The sequence below is a fragment of the Natator depressus genome, chromosome 7 (assembly GCF_965152275.1).
Source record: "Natator depressus isolate rNatDep1 chromosome 7, rNatDep2.hap1, whole genome shotgun sequence".
Taxonomy (NCBI): Eukaryota; Metazoa; Chordata; order Testudines; family Cheloniidae; genus Natator; species Natator depressus.
Window position 1 is genome coordinate 87126811 of NC_134240.1, and position 26288 is coordinate 87153098.

Below are 26288 nucleotides of genomic sequence, written 5' to 3' on the forward strand. Positions count from 1 at the left end.
TAAAGAGGTGCAAAATATAATGAAAGGACAACATCTAGGTGGCTCAGCTTGGGATAAGATATGGTTATATATCGCTTTTGTGTTGCCACCTCCACTTTTGGAGATGTGCATGGCAACTATCTCAAGGTACTCTTAATTCTTGTGTAGAGAATATAGTAGTTCAATATCTGTCTTTATAGTGCTGTATTTTCTTTCTTATATGAATATCTGTTACCTTGTGCTTAAGTAAAGGCAGAACAGAGTTGACAATACACTTTCTGTAAATAGGTTTTTCATTTCCCATTGATTTTCCACTTATTTCTATTCAGTTCACCCTGCATTACTGAAATATATCTTCAGATGTGGAGATATAGAGTATATGGTGCGGGTTTAGCTGTGAAAACTATACAGAATGTCAAAGTAAGCAACTAACAGGTCAGTTAATCCACTTACTACTATTTTTAAAAGAAAAATCCCTGTTTTCAAATAATTTTGTGATCAATGGAACTCAGAATAAATTTAAGGCAGTTCGTATGTGTATTTGCTCTTTTTTAGTGGAAAACAGGAGCATTGCTACTTGTTGTGTAAACACTGCTCAGAGCTTATTGAAATGATGAAGTTTGCCACAGGAGGAGCTGGAATCATGCCAGGTGCAACTCATATTCTGTAGCTAATGCTAATGTTCTGTACAAATGGAAACCGGAACTACTTCAATAGATGGCAGAATGCCATTCCAAGAGCTTCCTCTACATTTTTTTTCCTCTTCTCTATCCTGGTCAGTGGTGGATACATTTAGGAAGAGCACTGGGAAGCAGGTCCTCCCTTCTGTGAACAGCAGACAGAGATGTTACAGCTTTGCGTGTTTCTGATCTCCAAGAGCAATGCTCCATTAGAGCTGCACCATTTCACTGCCAGCAGATCATTTATCCCGTCCTCTGTCACCAAATAGGAGGTGAATTTTTATTTTAGTGAACATGGCATCTGTATCATACCTAGGCTTCCTCATAGGTGGGAGGGTTTACTCTGCTAAAATCTGATTGGAGTAACATAAACAGAGATGAATCTGGGCTTTCCTGAATTATCTCTTCAGACTTCAGTTTGCCTAGTAAAATGAGTGGTTACTGCTAGTGCCAGGTTTCAGAGTAGCAGCTGTGTTAGTCTGTATTCGCAAAAAGAAAAGGAGGACTTGTGGCACCTTAGAGACTAACCAATTTATTTGAGCATAAGCTTTCGTGAGCTACAGCTCACTTCATCGGATGCATAAAAGTGGAAAATGCAGTGAGGATATTTTTATACACACAGACCATGAAAAAATGGGTGTTTATCACTTCAAAAGGTTTTCTCTCCCCACACCCCGCTCTCCTGCTGGCAATAGCTTATCTAAAGTGATCACTCTCCTTACAATGTGTATGATAATCAAGTTGGGCCATTTCCAGCACAAATCCAGGGTTTAACAAGAACGTCTGAACGTATTGCTAGTGTGCGGTCTTAGTTGATTGGGTTCATACCCGGTGGTGTTGCTACTTGTAAACTCTTGGTATGTTGAGACTGAGTAGCTTTCTGTCAGAGTCATGATAATTGAGAAGGGTGAATTACTGTAGTTGATTTAAAAAATGTACTCAATATAAAATAATATGCCTTCTTGTAAAATTAAGTTTTTGATGATGGGTGGTTGTTGTTTTTCAGTTAAATTCAGACTTGAGTTTAGGTAGAAGGGTATATATTTTAAACATAGGACTTCCTCACTTTACATGGCTTAAGAACATGATGCAGAAGATTTCTGCTGACTTTACTGGGCTTTGACTCATTCTAACATAAATGCAAAAAAGAAAGTGAATGCTCTTCAATGCTCAGAACAAGAAATGTTGTATTAGAGGCTCATAGATATAGCCCGGGGGTTGGCAACCTTTCAGAAGTGGTGTGCTGAGTCTTTATTTATTCATTCTAATGTAAGGTTTTGGGTGCTAGTCATACATTTTAACGTTTTTAGAAGGTCTCTTTCTATAAGTCTATAATATATAACTAAACTGTTGTATGTAAAGTAAATAAGATTTTTAAAATGTTTAAGAAGCTTCATTTAAAATTAAATTAATATACAGAGCCCCCCGGACCGGTGGCCAGGATCCAGGCATTGTGAGTGCCACTGAAAATCAGCTTGCATGCCACCTTTGGTGCCATAGAGTACCATAGATTGCCTACCCCTGATATAGCCCATACAGATTCATTGAAATTCGCTCTGCAGTTTCAATTATACGTTCTTCCTCACTTTTTGCTACAGACTCCTTTATAGTGTTGCTATGAAGTGTTAAACATCTCAAAGGTGCCTATATTTTACTTACATGATCCTATCTAGTACTTAAGCCATGATCTTGCCCCAAGAGCCTTCAGCTGTGTAGTTCTTAGCAGAGGATAGGTGCTATAGCTTGTGTGATATACCAGTTTCTATACCAAAGTGGGTTGCTTTGAGATGATACTGTATAAATAATACAGATGATGTATACCTAAATATTACCATCTGTGTATCAAGTGTATTTATCGAGAGCCGTGCAGTGTACCAGTCATGTCATAGTGGAGCAGATCCTCTGCTGGTATAATAAGTCATAGCTCCGTTGACTTCAGTTCATTCACGCCAGCTAAGGATCTGCCCCATTGCCTTCTAGAATTTTCATCACTAGCCCCCGGACTATCTTCTTCATTTTTAATTATAAATTTTAAGATCTTGTGGTGGTTAATATACAAAAGATGAATCAAGGCATTATCTTTAAATTACATAAAAATAACTATCAATGACCTCATAATGAATCTGAATGCAAAATGTCTATTTCCCCCCATTTTAAATGTCTTATGAATTAGCTTCCTAAGGTCAATAGGAGATTTGCTTCTGTGTTTATGGTAGATTCATGGAAAAAAGTTGGTTTCATGGAATCATATATAGCATTTGCATAAAATCATCACGCACTCTACCTTTCTCACTAATAGTCATTGCTTCTCTAGCTGATCCATTCTAGCGTCAAACTGCTGGGCATCAGTGGCAGGGCTTCCTTACTCAGTATCCCATTATATTAATTTTGCAAGTTACAAAGCCAGCTTTTCTTTCTTAGCCCTCTTCTTAAACGATGGAAGTGCAGTGTTACATGTACAATGTTCTCAGCTTACTTCCAAAGGTGTTGCTTTGTCAAGGTGGGTGACGTAATATTTTTTTATTGGACCTACATCAGTTGGTGATAGAGACAAGCTTGCACAAAGCTTTTCCTCAGGCCTCTGTGTAAGCTCAAAAGCTTGTCTTTCCCTCCAGCAGAAGTTGGTCCAATAAAAGACATTAGAGACATAAGGTGGGTGAGGTAATCTCCTGATACCAACATGGCTATGACACCGCATACTTACTTTTTCAAATCAGTTTCCCTTTCTAAACATACACACAAGAACACACACAAGGGAAACCTGGAGAAGAGAAAAGGAGGGGGGGGTGGAACTTACTCGTGCTCCTTAAATGGTCTAATAGTAGGTGTGGGATTTTTTAGCTTCAGGCTAGAACTGTGGCTCTTCCTTAGAGTGGACAGGTTCCCTGGTCCATCTAGCTTAAAAATTGGATTGGATTCCCCGGGAATTTTGAGAAATTCCAGGGGAAGAGTCCATAGGTCTTAATTTCATTCGTCTTGCCTCTGTAAGTAGATCATATCCGTTGGCTCGATTTCTATAGATAAACACAGTTTGATTCTTAGTCATGTAGCAGCTTCTACAGGGATGAGTGCTTAGAAATGCTTATAGTAGAACTACAAGCGTTGCTCATTCCATTTCACCTCCTGTGGTTGGCTGGTCAATGTTTCCCCTGCCCTCCATCCATATTTATTACATAAATTCAGTCCAGCCTTGTATTCTTTACTTCAACTTGTAACTGTAGCCTCCTAGTCCACTGTAGTGAATTCATATGATATACTGCACATCTACCAATGTGATATATGCCATCATGTGCCAGCAATGCCCTTCTGCCATGTACTTTGGCCAAATGGGACAATCTCTATGCAAAAGAATAAATGGACACAAATCAGACATTAAGAATTGTACCATTCAAAAACCAGTAGACGAGCACTTCAGTCTCCCTGGACACTCAATAACAGACCGAAAAGTGGCCATTCTTCAACAAAAATACTTCAAAAAGAGACTTAAATGAGAAACTGCAGAACTGGAATTAATTTGCAAACTTGACACTATCAAATTAGGCCTGAATAAAGACTGGGGGTGGCTGGGTCATTACAACAGATAATTTTCCCGCTGTTGATACTCTCAACTTCTTGTCAACTGTTGGGAATGGGCCACATCCACCATGATTGAATTGGCCTCATTAGCACTGACCCCCCACTTGGTAAGGCAACTCCCATCTTTTCATGTGCTGTATATTTATACCTGCTTACTGTATTTTTCACTCCATGCATCTGATGAAGTGGGTTATAGCCCACAAAAGCTTATGCCCAAATAAATTTGTTAGCCTCTAAGGTGCCACAAGGACTCCTCCTTGTTTTTGCATATTTCCTGCTACCTTTTCCTTAAGCCATACCTAGGCTAAATTAAATAGGTTTTGGCTTTGAATGCATAAAAAATTGCTTAAATGCTGTAACTTTTGGCTGTGGCAATTACAGTAACTCAGTTGTGTCTACATATACTCTTTATAACAATAAAGAATGTTGAATTTTCATTTCCAAAAGATCAGTAATCTAACTGAAACTTAGATTGTGTTCTAGCCATTTACATCTACTCAGACTTCTTTGTGCATGTCACATTTTTAGGGTCTTGTTTCATATACAGATAACTCTAGTCATACCCTGGATGCCCAGTTTACTTTTGTAGACAAATGCAGCGTAGCAGGAAATATTAATCCAGAATAAGGACTGACAGACTTCGGAGTCATCATTGTAATATTAAGTGAAGGTTTGATTTGTATTACTGCTGGTTCATACAGTCACCAACGATAAGGACACAGAATTCAAGTTTCTAATTATACTTACCATAGTCAACTTCTTACATCGTATCAACATTGTCATTTGCAGCTCATTTTTCCAAAGACTTCTATTTTTTTCTGGCACTATATCATATACTCATTTCTGTGAAAATGTATGTAAACTCAGTCATATGCCACTTAATTACTTCCCAATCTGTCAGAATTCTCATCTATTGATGTCTACTTCAACAGATAATTATTTTACATTTCATTTGATAAGAATAAATGCCTATAACACAACTGGGCTTTAAATATTGTTAGATGTATACTTCATTGTAAGCTAGAAGTTGATTAGATTCAATAACATGCATATCCCAGTAAAAGAAACATGAATGCCATATAACCCCACAGCCATAACTTTGGGCAGGCATGAAGAAACAACTTAAATACCCTACTATGTATGTGATTGCAAACCAACAGTAATGGTATGTTAGAACATATCAGTGTGTTAGAAATGAAAAGTACATCAGTAGGGCAATATAAATGCCCTGACAGAATGTATATCCCAGACAAAGCTTCACAAAACTTGGTGTAATTTGGTTTCTAGAAATTTGTGCCAAACCTTTTCCCCCCGGCTTTGCTTCATGTATAGCATTTCCCATTAAAGTTTATCTGATAGATTAGGGTTCAAGAGAATCCTCAAAAAGTGAAAAGGCAAGTCAGCTGAAACAACTGAGTTTCAGTTGACTTCTACTGAATCACTGGCACATTTGCTATCTTCAGCAAACCCCGCCAGAGATGCAGAAATGTCCTAAAGGTTTCATATGACTGATTGTAAAATAATAGTTCACAAACAGAGCTGCTTTGACTTCATTTGGCTTTGGTTTAGGTCCAACATAACCTTTCTTATGCTTAAACTCATTCATAACAATTTTGCAGTTATGTCATATGGAAGTTTATTTTTGCTTCAATGTTTCCTTTGCATATTCCCACTAATAAAAACCTGCTAACCTAAAATTATGGTAGTCCAGGTGTATTGCTATACAGAAATACAAACATTAAAGAAATAATAAATTAAGTCAACATTCACGTCTGACACAATACCATTCTACAAGCAGTAGCCTACTACCATCACAACACTCAACCACATTAATACTGTTTCCCATACATTCCCTGTCATGGTTATAGGATTGATTGCACCTGTTTCCTTTCTGTTCTTTCTGTGTGCCCCCTTTCTGGTGTTAAGCCTTGTGCCCTCCGTCCCACTCTTGGAGTGGAACTACGCAATTCTCCTACTCTTAGACTGGGATCAGAGTCCAATATCCCATCTTTGCCAACCACTTATTATTGTGCAAGTCTGACTCGACACCTGTTTTCTTCATTTTGGAACACATGACCAGTGAGAGACATTAATGAACAGCCTTCTTAAAACAAGTAGGTTTATCAGCAAATAGAACCACACGAGAGAAAATCATTTTAAAACAACAAACATCACACATGCATATTAGACTCATGTAATCTTATGCTTTGCTATAAGCTAAGTTATTTGTCTTCCCTGTTGAGTTACAGGAACAGAACATATCCAATTTTCATAATTGTAGCAAGCCCAGGAGCTCTTGAGATCCAGAGAATGTTTCCCCCTCTTAGAAGAAACTTCCTTTTCTCAAAGCCCCATCTCCCTCTGAATGCATGACCCCATTTACGTAATATGTTAATGGCTTTTGTTTCTAGGGTGTAGGTTAGAAGTCTTCCTTTTGTCTCGATCTTTTTCTTTTGCGGTCAGTCAGCCAGGCCATTCAAGTGAAAAGGTCCATCTGGTTGCTCCATTGTTTGGCAGCTAGCTCTATTGAGGCTTCATGACTTGTAATCACAGGCCTTGTGACTGTAGTAGAGTGTTTTGAAGTTGTCTGGTCTCCCAGTGTTCCGACTTTCTGTCATAGAAATCCCGTACCTCAGACACCTTTGGGGTACAGAACAATAATCATTATGAAACTCCACGACATTTGTCACCTTCCCACTTCCATACCACCACTTTCAGGGCACATGCTAAGGCACTAAAATCACACACACAAATCTAATTACAGCCTTCTAGCACTATATTTTTAATTTAATGATTTTTAAATTCCAGTCTTACCCACTCTGTCTTGTGGATGGTATGTGGTGTGATGGTATGGTAAGTTCCATAGAAATCAGTGGACTATTCTGATTTATTGAAATACTAGGCTGGTTTTAAATTTGAGCATTGCAGTGTTTTTTGGTTCTGTTTTTTTGATGTGCACAAAAAAAACCCACAACGCCTTAGACTAATCATGTAAGCTACTTGCAAACTAGTGCATTCTGGGTATTTGGAAATATTTCTGCCTCTCTACTTCCACTTATAGAGACGAAGCATAGAAACTGTCATTTCATATTGTATCAAAATCTTTTCTGTGCCTTTAGATTATTGTCAGTAGGTTATCTACTTGGCATTTTAGTCTAAGGACAAAAGCAGGCTGTGTGCACCTAAAATGATCAAAGATTTTAAGGAACAGAAATTGAATGTTAGAATCTTAATAAGATACAAAAATAATACTATAATGATGGATATTGAAAGGCTTGTTTTCAAATGTTTATATTTCAGCAAGAAATCTCAAATGCCTTTATCGTGGATTTATATAAAAATGCAAAATGAAAGTTTGTTTTAAGAATATAGGAATTGCCATAATAGAACATGCCAAAGACCAAACAGCTCCAATAGTGGGCAATGCCGGGTGCCTTAAAAAAATTATGTGGTTTTAAAAGGACTTTTTATCTAGCAGACAAATGTATAAGAAGATCCAGCAACGTCAAACTGGAAGTAAGATGCAAATATTTAACAGTTGTCATCATCATCATTATCTCCTTTATTGAAGGCCAAGGTTGGATAGGGCTGACGTCTATAGGTTTCTTGGCGTAGGCAAATACATGGACTGCCAGCCACCTCAAGTGTAAAATTTTCATTAGTGAGGGCAGTTAATCTTTGTAACTGTTAATCAAATGGAGTAAATTCTCCATCACCTTGAGTCTTTTAATTAAGTAATGCACACTAGCTGCTAACTAGGTAGAACTATTAGGCAACAATTTAACCAAAAGAGAGAGAAAGTGGGGGGAGAAGAGTGAAAACCTATAGTCTGTATTAGACTAATGTATGATACTAACTGAATGCCCCAGAAATGCTACATCATAGAGGGGGAAACTGCAGTGCTTTTATTTTGTAGAGTCTAGTTTTTTATTTCTTTATGCTACAATTTGTTTTTCTCTTATAGAGCTACACAAAAAATGAAATCTTTCCATAGATATTGTATATACGTTTACACTGCAGTGAAGTCCAGGGTTGGAACTCGTGGTCAAGCCTAACCTCTCGTCCTTCTGTCTCTATTCACATTGTGCTAACCCAGGGCTCAGACCCAGAGCCCCAGCACCCTATGGGGATGGAGGGCCCAAGCCTAAGTCAAGCTGACACCCAGGTTTCAAATGCTTTTCCTTTGCAGTGTGGATGCAGAGGACTTATCCTCTGGGAGTCTGCCAAAAGTATCCCCCAATCCCATGGGCCAACTTACTTTGTCTTCTGGACAGTCAAGTTTGGTCGACAGTCAAGTTTTCCCACATTACTCTGTGAACAAAAGGTTAGAATGGTGACATTTTGGGAGGGCGCTAGGAAGTCTGGGATATGGGTGGTTGGACTCAGGCTCTCTTATTGCAGTGTAGATGCTGGAGCCCCAGGAGTCCATAAGAGTCCGTCCTACCTGGGGTTACAAATGAATGTAAACACTCAAACCCTAGGTTAGCAAACCCAGGGTCTGCTAACTCAAGCTCTACTAACCCTGGGCTTACATTGCAGTGTAGATATACCATCCATTACTACTGTTACATTTTATTTCCTTTTCTTTTTCTTCTTCTATTTTCTGATGCACTCTTTATATCAGAAGCCTTAGTCACTGAATTGAAATATTAGTCTCTGTTACAGTATTTTCCTTTGTTCATGATAATGTTGGATGATAAGATGACTGGGGGACGGGGGAATCATTAGGTTAACAGAAAATAAGAACCTAGATAGTGGGTCTAATAACCAAGGTAAAACTTGCAGTGTTTTGTATAAAGAGTTTATTCCAGAGGTCCCTGGAATAGTTTATACCACAGCTATCCAAAATAGGCCTTTTGAGGTGGAATGTTCTCTTTTTAATACCATTAAAACCCACAATATTTTTAAAAAAAGAATTAGAATGAAAGTGAATTATTCAAATGCATTGAAATTTGCTGTATAGTACACACATATGAACCTATTCTCTCTCTCTCTCTCTCTTTTTTTTTTTTTTCTTGCAGGCACTATCCTAGTGGACAGTATGCTAATAAAAGGGACAGCAGGAGGGACTGACCCCACTATTGAACTATCATTGAAGGACAACATCGATTACTGGGTGATTCTGGATCCTATCAGCCAGAGGCTGTACCTAAACAGTACTGGACGACTTCTGGACAGAGATGTTAGTTTGTTTATTTTCCAGACTCCCCCCACCCCCACCCCCTAAATCTTCGACCAGGGAAGCAAGCATTTAATAGTTAGAAATAGAAAGTTTTCTAAGGGTGACTAGAAAAAAAATAGGTAAAGTAGTAACTGGATCCAGGAAACATTCTGACGCGCTGTTTTATAGACACACCATGGGTATTCCTTCATGTTGTTGGACAGAAGACATCTCTGCATCTATTTTAAATTAATGGTATTTCATGACATAATCAATACATTCAACAGCATGGGAAGTTCACTTTTACAAGTTGTACCTACGTAGTTATATACATTCAGTAACAAGTTAATAGTGCCATGTATTGTTGCACACTCCCTTATTAATGTTTTTGTTTGTTTTTAATGTTCAAGATTTATCATAAACATAATAATTTCAAGGAGATGAAAAATGCATCTAGTTCTCTTTCTAGAAGATATAGAAAGGGTGCCTGGGCAAGTTAACTTGGTTCCTGATATTAACTTGTCACCTGCTACAGATACCTGTCTAGGTACATGCCTAAAAGTTTGTACAACAAACAAGTTGAGACTGCAGTCAAGTAGAGATGTGTGAGCTGGTGAAAATAAACTGACCTAAACTCAACTTTAAAAAAAAAAATGTAGGTAGATTTTTTTTTTTACTCCCCTCTACATTTTTATTTTTGTTTTCACATAACTTTGCTTTCTGATTCTGGATGGAAGCGGAAGTGTTGAAATACCTACCTCATGAGAGTCCTCTCCTGGGGCACTAGTCCAGCCAGAAGCAAGGAGTAAAAAAAAAAAAAAATTGTGAGAATCTAGACTTGTGAGACTTAGAGCCCAATTATGTAGACATAAGAGGACCTCAGAGGATTCAAATAAGCATGTTGTGTTCTTACTCAGAACACCAGTTTATACCTTGTGTTGTTTCCTTTGTTTAGTCCTCACAAATCTTAAAGGAGCATTATCATATCAAATCTGGGTTCTATAAAAACAAACCTTTGCAAAATCTAAGGCCAACAGAAATGTTTTCATTGATGTATATTTCATTCAGTAGAAATACTCCTAAAAACAAATCGGTATCCCTCCTACATGTTTGCTCACCAGTCATTGTAGCAGTGTGTTAATACAAGAAGCCTGAATGTAAAATCAACTCAAAACTGACTATAGACAGAAGTGAAAGGGCCTGATCTGAAACCTGCTAAAGTCAATAGGAATCTTTCTGTTGACTGCAGTGGGCATAGATTAGGTCCCAAATGACTAGTTTATTTTCATTGTGTATAGTGAAATAAATGCATTAAGTAAACAAAGAGTAATAATGAAATGTAATTAGTTTTATTTAAATTATCCCTGATTTAATTTACATATATATATTTGCCTAATTGAATGCAATTTTCCTTATTTTGTATTTTTTATTCATTTGCAAAGTGTACCCATCACATTCTCTAAATATCTGTACATAATTAGCAAAGTCATGTAGAGAAACGCACAGCAGAATGGGCACAGGAAACTCTACCAACTTCCCAACAAAGAAACTCAAGCCCCTCTTAAATAATCTCTTTGGACAAAGACATGTGTAGATAGGGCTTGGAGCATCCCCTGTGCTTCATCTGAGCTCCGGTTTTGGATAGAATATAAGGAGAGAGACTGTAGTAGAACCTGACATCCTAGGACCCAGCATAGACATGCAGAACTATTCTTCCAAACTCACTGCACTAAGTGAGTTCTTTTAGCTCTAACAAGGGCCAGGGAAAAACCGTAGGAATAAGACAAACTCAGAAGCACACTTAAATTTTATTTTTTGTTTCTGTTTAAGTGAACAATAACTACCTATGCCGGAGAGTGGGTGAATTTGGACACTAAGAACAGCACACAAACATTAAATTAAAGGAGGGCAGAGTCTCTTAAATAGCCAAGATCTAAACCACATAGACTTTTATAGATCAAAACCAACCACTATAATTTTTCTTCGCTGTGTCCCTTTTAAAAAACATTGTTCAATGCAGACTTATATATTTGAACTTTGTCATCTGGTGCAATGACTTGATTTTATAAAAAAACAGATTTATTTTAAAAATCTAATTGTTTTTAGTCTCTTCTCTCATCCTTCTGGTTATTTTAAAATTTCACATTCTGCAAGAAAGTACTTTTTTTGAGCCAGGTCCTCTGCTTAATTGAAATCAAAGTTGCTGTGCCAGTTTACACCAGCTTAAGATCTCTGTTCATGTGGATATTGAAAACTGAGAAAGATGCCTTGATTCAACCTTTATACGTAGCATAGCTCTGTTGGCGCTATATTGAGATTTAGACTGTTTATTTGTAACCGTTCTGCTTCCAGATTGTGCTAATGTAACTGTGTTTACAGAATTATAAAAGTTGTGTTCTGAAAAGCACTGCTTCACTGTCAGGGATACACGGTAGCTGAACTGGAGGTGACTATATTTAGACTATTCTAGACCGATAAACATGCCTTTCAAAATGTAATGTGAATACCTGTACCTTCCATATGCCATACACTATCTAGTCAGAGAACTTGCTGACCTGATTGCTGTTCTGTATTGGTTAACAGTGGCTTGATTGCAGCTGAAAGTGGTTTATAGTGCTATGAATTTATGTTAATGCTCCACCATGGCAACATTCTCAAGAAAGAGAAACAAATAGGTCACTACATGGGAAATGGATGTACATTTATTTTAGGCTTTTATGCATTATTGTACAATATGCAATATGCAATATTGCACAATATTTCCAGCATATTCTACTGTTATGATTTTGGTGCCATCCATTGCTTGTTTTACAGTTAATTAATTATATAATATTAGTAATGGACAAATACAAAAGGGTGAGTGTGGAATGAAATTCTGCATGTTTGCCTCACAAATTTCTTTGACTGTGAACAGAAATATTTTGAGAATACATGTGGCCTCAGTCAAAAAATAAAGAAAATGTAAAAATCCCAGTGGAAAAAGGTAGGTAAGGGTCCCCTCATGTCTTCAAGATCCTTGCCTCCCTCAAAAGCCCTGCTACACAACTCCTCTTCAGAAACAGGAATACCTGTAGGATCTGTGGAATTCTGAAGAGACTCTGGCTGCATTTATTTAATGTAAAAAATACTTATGTTTATTTCATGAGCTCATTAGATTTTCTTAAACATTCAAAACTGGAGTCATGCAAACCCTTCATATCAAAGCCTGAAACCATACAAAATCTAGAAAAACATTAGATCTTTGGCAATGTTCCATTTGAAAACTCTATGAAACTTGATAGTTTGATGGAGTTTTAACTTTCAATTTTTGGGGTTTATTTGAACTTGAAAATCAAATTAGTATAGGAGTCTCTGGGTATCCAGCAGAAATTGAAGTCCCACTGTACTCGAAAAGTACAGTTTTATTCTTGCAGTAAATTAATGTAATCCTCCTGAGGTCCCTTCCGATTTTTCCATCTCCCATCTATCCCTTCCATGTCGATTTACTACTCTTTGTGATCCAGATGAAATCAGTTGTTAGATTTTCACCTGGCCTGAACCTGGAAACACCTATTCTCCTTTTCTCTCCTTTGTTTTACCTGTCTCTTTGACCAACACACAAATGAATATTCAGTGAAACTTACTCTGAGATCAAACATTATGGAAATTTATACTGTGTATCTTGCATATTACCAAAACTGAGATATTAATTTCTCAGGTCCTTAGACAGCACATCTACTAAGTGAGCCAAAAGAGATCCTTCCCTCTTGCCAAACACACAGGAACTGTTCTAAACCTCCCTAAGCTGACAACCACTTCATATCTTAAGCTTTCTTTAAACCTCACGAGCTCTCAGGCACATAGTAAGTTTTGGGGTACCTCTCATCTGATGGAGCCCTAGCACATGTCGGTTTGTAACATAAGAGCAATAACTGGTGTGTGTTTAATTTATTTTTTTTAAAGAAATGAAGCTTTAAAAAGTTTGGGTTTAGCTTGTTTCCAAGGTTGTTTGTTGTTTTACTATTTTGAGGGAGGAGGAGCAGATCTTATTCGATTCAACTGATTGAATTTGTGAGTACGAACAGTGTACTTTTTCTGAACAGTCCAAGCCACTGGTTCTCAGCCTATTTACCATCATAGGCCGCATGGGCAACTCTCTGTGTTATGTGGGCCTCATCCACACATATGTACTGCCTGTATGGTTCTGACGATATCACTGTGTTCTTATTGGGCCACTTATTTGTTTTTAAAGTTCAATTTTTGTTTGCAGACGCACCAACAACAAACTGAGTGCTTGTGTAAAATGGGGGTGGGGGAAGAATGCACTAAATATCAATACCCACATAAACAGACTCACCCGGAGTCTATAGGTATATTCTAAGATCATCTGCACCCTTAAGCAAAATATATGGGCCTTATCTAATATGCAAAAGATAAATATACCTTGGCTCAGTCAGAGCAATGGGGACAGAAAATTTCAGAGTCAAGAGTCATGCAAACACCTCGGGAATGGAGGTTGTTTGTACTCTGAACAAAACTTTATGGTTGTTCTTTCAAAAGTTTACAACTGAACATTGACTTAATACAGCTTTAAAACTTTATCATGCAGAAGAAAATGCTGCTTTTAAGTATCTTAATTTAAATGAAGCAAGTCCAGGAAAAGTTTCCTTACCTTGTCAAATATTTTTTTTTAAACCCCTCTCTTTATTTTTTTAGTAGTTTACATTTAACACAGGGCTGTACTGTATTTGATGCGGGGGTTGGGGGGGCTGTCTTTTTATATATATATATATATATGCTGCCTGATCATTTACTTCCAGTTCCAACTGAGGTGTGTGGTTGACCAGTCAGTTCATAACTCTGAGGTTCTGCTCTATCTAGAAACTGTCAATTAGAGGTCCTCACTAGGGCACAGCTGCTGTCACAGAAGATAATACAGAATGAAAAAAAAGCTGTCTCTTGAGTATCCTGAGAACTAGCCACATGGGAATGGTAGGAATACAGAGATGAGATTTAACAGAAAGACATCACCCCTTGTTTACTTAAGGCCCATTTTTTCATTATTTTTCATTTCACAAAGAGAAGAGTCATAGTTTCACAAATCATTTTTATGGAATTAGATTTTTTGGGATTTTTTCGAGTATATGAATAAATATGTTGACATTGTAACACAGCTTTAGTAACGATTTAATTTTATCAAGTAAATTATGCATTTCTTAAAGACCGTCCCTGAATATGCTTGCCATATAAGAAACAGCTGTACCTTGAGCTCTGAATGATTTGTAAAAATATAATGTAAAAATTGGTTATATTGCTGAATAGATCCAGTATGCCCATACTTTGTTGTTAAATTGTGGGTATTTAATATAGAAGAAAAACAAATGTTTGTGTTTTGTATATGTTAGCGTTGGTAACTAATGGAACATTTGGTAAAATGGATCATTATTGTACTTACTTGAATGAACCTATTTAAGGAAATACATTAAATTAAATTAGCCTGACTGATTTACAGATTTAGTTCTGACACACAATCCCTGTTTTTTTCAAGTACATTCATAAGCATTTTTCAGTCCCTAAACTCTCACTAATCTACTAAGCATGCTTGCTGCTGACATATTTACGACCTTCCTATACAGTAGAATGTAATCTATTTGAATGTAAGATTACAATGTATGTTATATTAGCCACAGGAAGTTCTTATCTAGAGCATTATCCATTACCTCTAGAATGTATTGCTGGCTAAATTCTGTCAGTGCCCCTTACAGCTGTAGAAGGAACTGGACTCTGGCATGCCTACCCTTACAGGTGACCTGGCTGTTTTTAAATTATGAATACTTGGCAACTGTAAGTGATGTGTTAGTGCACTTGATGCTGTTTCCAAGAACTGTGTGACCTTTCAATTCAAACACTACTACTCAAAATGGGATTAGAAATTGTAATGGAAAGACATATATTTTATCAGTCTCTTTTGCAATATTTTGAATATTCATACAAAGATATGTCATTTTATTGTCCTCTGAATGTGTCAATTGATAATAAATTTTTAAAAATCACTATCTTTACTTTGAAATATGCAGCAACATGCTAGTAGAACTGACAAGCTGCAAGAGAAGCTATATGAGAGGCATGTGTTAGTTCTACCTAACTTTTTTTTTAAACATGTTGCAAAAATAGGTCTAGGTTGTTTTGTTCAGGGCACTGTCCCTGAGAAACTTTCTAATCCAGAAATGTAAAATAACAGTAAATAGAATGATATAGAAAACATAGTTGTCTATAGTAAACAGGCAATATTGACTGTAGTGAGGAAGTTGAGTCTATGCCTCACCTTTCTGTGTATTATAAATATGTGTTTTCTCATTTACAGCCACCAATGTCGATTCAATCCATTGTTGTTCAAGTCCAGTGCATTAACAAAAAAGTTGGCACAGTTATCTACCACGAAGTACGGATTGTGGTGAGGGACAGGAATGATAACTCCCCTCGTTTTCAGAAGCAGCGGTACTATGTGGCAGTAAATGAGGTCAGCTTCACTTAATATCTTTTTTTCCTTTTCTCCATTTCCTTGGTGTAGATTACAGTTGGAAAATGCTTCTTCCCATCCTCTTTCTTGTTTTCATATTAAAAAAACCCCTTCAATTGTAAGAATCCCTTTTGTTTCTAGATAATTTTTTTTCTAGAAGATGTGGCATGGTTATTATATTGGAGTTTTTAATATGTAAGCTGTTAATCTGCAAATACAGCAGAAAGTTTGGCACAGTTCTCAGCAGAGTGCTTGTATAGTTTTACCTTGTAAGCATTAGGGAGCCATTTGCTGAAGAAACCAGATCCTTACACTGGATCACAAAGAATAAAAGCATCAGTTTAAGTGCAATAAAAATAATTGAATATATAATTATATCAACAGAATTGAACAGTGTCATAAGATAATGCTTTCCTATTACTACATAAATGCAGGGGCACAACTGAGGAACTTGTGGAAAACAAATGCCAAGTCAGGAGTCATTTTTTTAAAGAGAGAAACAATAATCCTTTGACAAAGTTGTATTCCAGTGTAAACGTTTAATTTACTTCTATTCTGTACATTAAGTGGCCTCACAAATGGAATTATTTTGACTTATCTTGTTTATGTGTCAGGGAATGATTGGAACTGCAAACTAACTCAGTAAACAAGAGATCTGAGATTTGGGGAACTGAGGGATGGATTTTGCTATATTTGTGAAAACTAAGTTATTCTGTTTACTTTCTCTCCTCTGCCTGTCTCACTTCACTTGATTCCTTTTTATTTTTATATATTAACATTATATTGGATAACAATGGTAGCCAGCACAGAGAGTAAGAGTTCCTGGCAACTCAGCTTGGTGGGTGTGACAATCAAGGTCCAGACACCACAATGGGAGAGCAGAAGGTTTCAACGCCAAAAACAAGCAGTTAAACCAACTGATTGCATACTATGTGATTGTGCTATAAAACCATATTGAGTATGGCTTTTTGTGAAAGCTTGTAATATTCTGAACTTGATGGTCTTTATGAGATATGTACAGACCATGGTTAAGAATATATACATATATATATATGTATGTAGAAAATGGCAACTGTGGTGCAACTTTAGCATTACCTCACAGCAGGCTGGTGGAGTGATCAGGCAGAGAGGGGCTACCTCCCACACCATTTGTTTACACAAAACTGACTTCAAGTACCCATCCATTGTACAACCCAGGGAAAAACTGGGGTGGGTGACATTAAAGTCAATGGGAAGACACTGAAACATCTTGACTATTGACCCCAGATAATTTCCCCCATTCTGAATAAACCATGAGTTGTCATGCCAGAAGTGGGTGAGGGGAAAAAAGCCATTTAATAAATAAACTTGAATCTGAGGTGTTCATCCAAAACTTCTGCCGAGCCCAATAAAAGTGTATATGCAGATAACAGGTGTGGTTTTGTGCTGGGCTTTTCAGTACACAGGGAAGAAGTAAAAGTAGCTTTATACCTCTCCTGTATTCTGGGCTGCTCCAGTGGTTAGGGTGGTTCAGCATTATAGCAATTGTGAGGCCCTGCTATTACAGCAAGAGCTATGGGGACTGGGAAGGTGGTATCATAAGGCCAGGCAGACCGGCCAGGCAGACCAGCCAGCCCTCCTCTACTTCTGCCCTGGAGGAATTTCCCTGTAGCCCTTTCCCACTGCTACAGTCCCTGTATGTCACTAATGTACCAGAAAGGGGTTGTGGTTGAAATGAGAATCTAGCCCAAAATGTATATTTTCCAGACACTTGGGTATTTTAATCAAAAGAAACTGAATATTTATAAGTCTAAACTCAAGTCTCAGAACCCACATGCAAAAGAAAACAAGCTGAGTGTGACAGTACAAGGCACAAGTGGTTTCTCAGACTTCTGACCAGAAAGTTCTTTGAGACTATCTTCTTCATGCAAGTGAGTAAAATGTAGGGGTAGAAGTTTACTACTACTTCGACTGCTTACACATGTCCATTCCAGTGTAGGTATGCTTGAGCCCCTTCTGTGTCATCTTGCTGCTCGCAGTTGGCAGGGCCCTTTATACCAGTGTTATGAGCATGCAACAACAGAGGGTGCCGGACCTGACTCCATGGATACTACTAAGAGAAAAAAAAATTTGGCAGCTTTGCTCAGGGTGCGTGCACACCTACATTGGAATGGACATGTGCAATACAGCTCAAAGATCAATACTACAGAAAGGTTAGTAGCAGTTTTTTGTTTTGTTTGTTTTTTGCTTCAAGAAAAAAGGAGGATTAAGTATGTGTGATCAAGAGACAAATAAGATAAACGTAGTATGATAGGCAGCACGGGTAGCATTAAGATTACTTAAAACTTCTATTATAAGACTCTGTTTTCAGTTACAACTTCAATCATTTGGGCTGAAATTTCCCATGCCAGCTCTCTGCCTCAGGCTACCTTTTTTGATCATTGTTGCTGAAACATTCTTTCTCCTATGCTGTCAATGCTCCCTTATAATAACCTTACATCCGCAAGCACGGAGGGAGCAGGAGGAAGCACCCTTACATGGATACAAAGGGATGGGTAGGAGAAAAATTGGTATACTGGGAGTGATGGGAGGGGGGCACTAAGAACCGGGGGACAGATGGGTAAAAACTGAGGGGGAAGGGACATGGCCAGAAGCTGGTGGAAGGGGGGGAAATAGGAGCAACATGGGATGTGGCAGGAGCCAAAGGACGAGTACAGCAATAGGAGCATGTGGAGGACAGTGAAGGGTCTCTGACTAGAGAACATTCACATGCAGAACCTGCAACTGAACCCTGGATTCTTGAGTGTCACCATTCTTCTACTGTAAGCAAATATTTGTGAAACCTACTGGCAAAGTACGTTTCTCCATATAGAAGATAGGAACCTACTGCTACTACTTGTTACTGTAATAGCTCAAGTGAATACGTGAATTCTGTTTGCTCTGATTCTAGAGGTTCTAACCTACTAATGACCTTTGTGGAGGGCAATATAGTTCCACATTGTAGAACATTTGTGGGGTTTCAGTTTCCTTTTTGTAAAACTTAAGAAATTACATTAAAAGCCACCTCACTATTAAAAGAACATTAGGAATGCAAAGTAAAACACTCCAAAATTAGGAGGAGTCAATGTTTGCTATACAATCTTAGTTCAGTCGCTTTGTTTTCATGTATTGTTGCCATCTTTAATTACATAAATAAAACTAACCAGTGTGGACTGAATAACTAACTGGTGTAGATGATTTTGGAGAATGCCAAGTTTTATGTCCTAAAACTAAGTATTTTTGAAATTCTAGTTACACAAAAAGGACTTAGCCACACTGTGAATAATCTAAACATATTACATATCAGTTGCCTTCAACTGTGAAACTGTTAGAGTAATTTCCTTCTATCTTTGCACAAGAAGTGCGGGGGGGGGGGAAACTCTTGTGGCTGGACTATAACCTTGAAATGGTTCCGGGTGATGGGTATCTGGCTGGTGAATCTTGCCCATATGCTCAGGGTTTAGCTGATCGCCATATTTGGGGTCGGGAAGAAATTTTCCTCCAGGGCAGAATGGAAGAGACCCTGGAGGTTTTTTGCCTTCCTCTGTAGCATGGGGCACGGGTCACTTGCTGGAGGATTCTCTGCTCCTTGAAGTCTTTAAACCACGATCTGAGGATTTCAATAGCTCAGACATAGGTGAAAGGTTTTTCGCAGGAATGGGTGGTTGAGATTCTGTGGCCTGTGTTGTGCAGGAGGTCGGACTAGATTATCATAATGGTCCTTTCTGACCTTAGTATCTATGAATCTGTGGTGTTTTCCCTGGCAAAATTAAAGGGAATCAAAACAGGATTTAGAACAGGACCCTGGTAGCAAACATAAGAATAAGCATTGTTAGCTTGTGCAAGTAAGAAGCAGACTCTAAGACTTATACTTTAATGCATTATTCTTAGAAATCAAAATTTTACATGAGTATTCATCTCTGCATCCCCGCTGGCAAATACAGGGGGTTTTGGATGCCTGGAATAGCATTTTTGCTGAGGCAGCTTCTCAAACCCTAAAAAGTGTGCCAGAAACTTGTGGGGAACAGCACATTTCATCTGCACAGTACATTTAATCTTTTGTATTTGTACAAAGTGGAAAGTTTGACTAGAATTATCTGTCCGCACACACCAAATAGCTTTCCTTTTTGTGAATGCATTTGGAGGTCACAAAATACTGTTTGTATGAGACTGATAAGGACCTTCTTAGGATGAAATATTGTTTTGAAATCTGTCTCTATATGGTAATGGTGGATTCTGTCTTTACAGTGCTAGCTGTTCTAGAAGCATTTTTTGCCCCACATCAAGGAAATACACACAGCAATCTCAAGTGCCCATATGCACTATGATGTGAGCCACCAAAGGGTTTCTAATAATTTCTTAAAGTAAAACAAGAGACAGGTGATGTTTGTGGCATTGTCATACTACAAACAACTGTAAAGCAGCAACAGTTTCTTCTTATCAGCTGACCTAAAATCCAGAGAGAAAAACGTATCAAATAATAATATAGAGTTTTAGCAAGATGATACAACTATCTTATGGTCACTCATTTGTACCATCACTGGGCAAAGATGCAGTGTTCTTGTTACCAGTTGGAATCCTGGTTTAATAAGATACTTTATTTTTCTTAATCATTGTTATGCTTATATCTTCTGACATGGCATCCCCATGCCTTTCGGCAGTACTCTTTGAGTTAATGTTCTTATTAATTAAAAAAGTATGTTCCTGAAATTTGATAGGTTTTTTTTTTCTTGATGGTTTTAGAGAGTAATTTTAAAAAGTTATTGATAGTGTCAATTACCAGCAGAATACAACATTTTTCCAGTTTAAACTACAAGAGTGTAGTAAACTGTTTCTGACTTATCTATGGCCTTTCTGTTTCCCTTTTTGGTTTACATATGAGGTGTAATGAAAATATTTGTGTTGTGTAATTAATATTAAGACACTAAAAAAATGTTTTGTGTATGACCTCTAAACTTTGGCAGAAAGAAATCTATTTATAATGGAGATTATCCTAGATATTCACACATGCATTTTATAATTATAGACAGTATAATTACAAGAAAACTATTTGTGGTCAAAGTTTAATTTATTAGATACTATCAGAAACATCAAGGGGGAAATCATTTTAATAAATTGAATTCCTCATATTTTAAGTCTTTTTTTATGTTTAAATTGTCCTTAAATCATCATAAGGAATATTTAAAAAAAAAAGTAGAGAGCTCTATTTTAATTTTAATATAATCCCCAATCTTGCTAATATGCTCTTCTGTCATGTTAAAATTATAAATTTCAAATCAACCCCATACTTTAGCAGAAAGCCCTGGACGAACTGGACCCAATAGATCTTGCATGTCTTTACTTGTTTTGTATCGTTGTGCTTAGGCTTTCATTTTCATTCACACTAGAAGACCTCAAGTGTTACAGAAAGAGAAGATAAACATTTGCAAGGTCAAATGTATCTGAATTTCAGAGTCTCCTTTAAATTCAGAAATGGGCAGCAGTCTCTTTCCATACATCCCTTCTAATATCTGGAAACTTATAATGTTTTTGTAAGAGCCTGTGGAGTAGAATCTGGGACTATAGTGGTGCTAGGCTGCTGATGCTTCTGTATCACCACTGGAAGCTGTCAAGGTTCCTTCCCCACTCTGAACTCTACGGTACAGATGTGGGGACCTACATGAAAGGCCCCCTAAGCTTATTCTTATTCTTAAAAATTTCCCCAAGGTAGAAACTTTGTCTTGTCCTTGAACAGTATGCTGCCACCACCAAGCGATTTAAACAAAGAACAGGGAAAGAGACCACTTGGAGCCGTCTTCCCCCAAAATATCCCCCCAAGCTCTACACCCCCTTTCCTGGGGAAGGCTTGATAATAATATCCTCACCAGTTGGTACAGGTGAATAAAGACCCAAACCCTTGGATCTTAAGAACAATGAAAAATCAATCAGATTCTTAAAAGAAGAATTTTATTTAAAGAAAAAGTAAAAGAATCACCTCTGTAAAATCAGGATGGTAAATACCTTACAGGGTAATCAGATTCAAAACATAGAGAATCCCTCTAGGCAAAACCTTGAGTTACAAAAAGACACAAAAACAGGAATACACATTCCCTCCAGTACAGCTAATTTTACAAGCCATTAAACAAAAGAAAATCGAATGCATTTTCTAGCTAGATTACTTACTAACTTTACAGGAGTTGAAAGGCTGCATTCCTGATCTGTTCCCGGCAAAGGTATCACACAGACAGACAAAACCCTTCCCCCCCCACCCAAGATTTGAAAGTATCTTGTTCCCTTATTGGTCCTTTGGGTCAGGTACCAGCCAGGTTAGCTGAGCTTCTTAACCCTTTACAAGTAACAGGATGGTGCCTCTGGCCAGGAGGGATTTTATAGCACTATATACAGAAAGGTGGTTACCCTTCCATTTAAATTTATGACAAGAGCTTAGGTTGGGGTTCAGCTGAAGGCCCTGTGAAGCTAGGCTCTGTAGGAAGTACTGCCCAGCAGGTCCTGGGTGGCAGTCCCTCACAGCCTACTGATTGGCTCATGCTGGTTTATCAACCAGGAAGCCATCATAGGGAGCTGTCTGAGCAACAGTGTGGACTGCCTGTTTGCTTCCGCTTCGGAGCTTGTTTTGCTGTGGACCCTAGATTCTGGCTTTCAACCCTGGTTTGTCCCAGACTCTGCTATTTGCTTGCTGTCTGTAACTTGGTGCCTCTCCCTGACCTCCTGATATCCTGACCCAGCTTGACCTCAATTCTATTTGCCTGCCACCTGCAAATTGGTGCCTGACCATGACTTCCTGGTATCCTGACCTGGTTTGATCCTGTTTCTGCTACTCGTCTCCTGACTGCAACTTAGTAGACTAGTGCACACAGGCTGCCCACGGCCCAGCCCTGACAGTTATGATATACAGAAAACACTTTTTCTGAGAGACCTTCTGAAAGACCTAATTCTTTCAATTTCCCACTCATTTCTCCCCTCACCAAGTTCCTCCCAAAATAACAGTACATAGGAATAATAAAACTTCAAAATGGCCCACTTCAAAATGAGTGCATTTACTATCCAATGCAAACATATAGCTTTACTTGTGTAAGACTTGTCTTTTCTTCCCTCTACTCTTCAAGTGTTTCATAGCCCTTTTTGATCATATCTTCTCTGAGGCACTGATCCAGCAATCTGATCTGAGCAGTCAGATCTCTGAAACCAGTGGATTCCACATGTACACAGAGGTCTGCCTGTGTGGACCAGATACCCTATTAGGATCTTGGACAATTAACTTTTTATAGGTTGGATGTTGGCTTTTATTTGTCTGCAATCACCATACAAATTATGGCACTGAATAAATGAATATAAGAGAAAATTGAGAGATTTGCCATTAACTTTTCCAAAATGAAAATCTGGAAGAAGTAGGGTTAGAAGATTTAACATCTTTGTCAAGTTATTTTTTTATATTACAATAGCTCCCAGAGGTGTCAGCTGTGATTGTGGCATATTTGTGCTCGGCACTGCAAAACAAAAAGTTTCTGCCACAATATTGGATAGAAGCAGTAACCTTTTTTCCACATCACAGTTCAGAATAGGTCATTAAAAGACTCTAAGCAAGTAGATATGATTTGGATCTGTCATGGGCACATAAGGAAATCATGGTTAGAGAAATTAAGTATTTCTCTCTCATACTCACACATATATCTAAGAAAGTATGACCCACAATGAAAGTGGTGTGTGGAGAAGATACATTGGATTATTCTTGGTTTGAAAAAAATGTCTTTAGATGAAGAAAACGTCTAACTGCAGAAATGTACATTAAATGTTTGTCAAGGCAATAGTTTATAGTGGCTTACCTTAAATATTCCATTGAATTTTTTGTGGAGGTTATGTTGGTTGCAACAATATTAGTCTGATGTGGTATCTGTGAAGGTTGATGTAGCCATTAATGGAACATGGTCATAAGTGCAGACCAATATCTAGCCTGGATTTATCATAGTGCAGACTTCAGTGAGGCATGTTTTATAAATCTCACTGCAACTTTAAAAAAGCCTACTGTAATGTCTTATGAAATATGTCACCAGATTTACTAATTTTCAGTTTTGAATGAACAATATTATTAATACATTGTTCTCTTTACAAGATTATTACCATGGCACCAGAATCATGTTCATGTTTTAGCAATGTTTACATACCAAGATGTAGGTTCCAGAGTTGACAGCTCTCACAATGGTATCATGTGTTTAATGATATTTGGTGTTTTTCTTAAAGCCTCAAACTGAAGTCAAATTAATATTTGAGAATCTCAGCTTTCTCTTTATAGAACAAAAAAGGCTATGGGGAGATTTCTAGCTCTTGGAGTGGCAGAGAAAAGTCTGAAAACATGCCCCGAATGTACCCTGAAGGCTCAGAAGACAAGAAAAAACTCCCAAATTATTATTATAATTTAATTTTATTTATTTTGTTTCATTATTATAATTAATAATGAGATCTGACTCATGATTTTTGAAAGCATGGGATTGGGAATACCTAGGTTCATAATTGATGGAGGCACTGGTCATGACTGCATAGTTAAAGTTGAGTTCAGTTTTGCACTTCAATCAGGAATTCAGCCTCTTTGTAACACAAAATTTCCTTTCCCAAACTTTACAGTACTTACTCTTTGAGTATAGAATACATTTTATGAGGATCTAAATCTTTTTGAGTTAAAATTAAAAATTGGGTTCATCAAAAATGTAGCTTCCATTTCAGTCTTTCTTGGCCTAGGTGATTGCAATAAGGAATAATGCAGACACTTCAAATATCCATCTAGTCAAAATTCATTGGCATCTTCTTCTATGTTATATTTGAGGAAATTAGGTTGTAATTAAGCTATTAATGGTTGTTGATCTCATGATTTGTATATGGTACAAACAGCCTTAATAAACAACTCAGGTAACTTTTAAGAGGAAGAATTGACATCTAAGGTGAATAATCCAATTACCAACTTTCCTCTACAACTAATTTACATGCAACAATTCTGTTGATTGTAATGACTCTTTGATATGAGGGAGCTTAGACACGTGTCAGGAGTTCTCATATGTAGAATCCTTGGCCCCACTGTCACTGCTCTTTAAAGATTTTGGGGCTGCATGATAGCTTCGACATCAGTGCTTGAAAGGCTCCCCATGGCACTTCTGTATTGGCTCCACTGTGCATTGAGGAAGCACTGCCAGTGTAACTGAGCCAGAAGTGCGGGGGGACCTCTTAAAGAACTGAGACATTGGCTCTTGGGGAATTATGTTCTTCCTGCCCCCTATCCCTATATCACCATTCTTACTAACACTGACCTCTAAATCAATAAGCCAATGGCAAATTAAGGGACTGAATTACCAGAATATTTTAGCTGTTCCCCTCGCCCCTTTGGTGTACTAGTGAATCTCCCCTTCAAAGTAAAAAAAAATAAAATAAAAAATTTAAGGTTCATACTCATTTTCAGAATAATTGGAAATATCTTCAGTTTCTTCTTCAGTACATGCAGAAACATTTAAATAGTAAGAAAAAGGAAAGCCCCAGACAAAAACTACATTAAATTACTAATATATATTATCAACCTTACCTCCATGTGAAAGGCTAAAAACATTACAGGTGCTGTAATTATCCTAAAATCAAGTACTACAAACCCAGGAAGTTTGGATTTAAGATTGAATTTAAAAGCAATCCAAATGTGTTAGGTTAAGAAATGCATAGCTAACTCATACAGCATCCTAAACACTACCCTGTACTTGTGCCAGGAGGGGGAAAATATGAAAAAGTAATGTATCTTTAAAATCAGTTTAACCTTGGACCACAGACACTAAATTTCCTTAAAATCATATAGTTATTGCATGGCATCACTACAGGGCACAGTTAGTTTTATTCAGTTACAGGTTCTTATACCATGCTGATCACCATAGTATCTGAGCACATTCTCGTAGTGCATTAAGCATCTGCCATGTGGTGTTTGTTCTCTCATCCTCTCTCTAGGAGAGAAGTATATGCAGTGGAGTGTCTTGATATTTTGGTTTTGTTCTATTTTATATTTTTGGGGAAATGTTTAGTTTTTAAATATACATGTTGCTATGTATCTGTTAGAGAAAGTACGGTCAAAGAAACGTGCCTTCCACTTTACGTGGAAGGTGGTGAGGTTTGTGATAATTCTTAGTTTGTGAGGGAGTTTGTTCCACATCTCATACTGACCCCTGAGAAAGTTCTGTCTCCTGTACAGACAAGCTTTACCATTATTGTAGAGAAGTCTGTTGTGCCAGAATGTAGTTTTCCACCAAGATGTTCATCCCCAAGTTTTAGATATCCTGGGCCCAGGTCATGCAGCCTTCTGAAAATAAGGACCAAGGCGTTGAACTTAATTTGAAATTCTATGGAAGCCAGC

General features: G+C 37.6%; 1 protein-coding gene across 1 annotated transcript in view; it reads left to right on the top strand.

Moving 5' to 3' along the window:
* Positions 1-26288, top strand: part of PCDH15 (protocadherin related 15) — a 1310198-nt gene that overhangs the window by 814896 nt on the left and 469014 nt on the right. Inside the window, exons 6-7 of the mRNA XM_074958998.1 lie at positions 9257-9417; positions 15740-15895. Of these exons, the coding sequence (XP_074815099.1) occupies positions 9257-9417; positions 15740-15895 (317 nt within the window). The remainder of the gene's footprint in view (positions 1-9256; positions 9418-15739; positions 15896-26288) is intronic.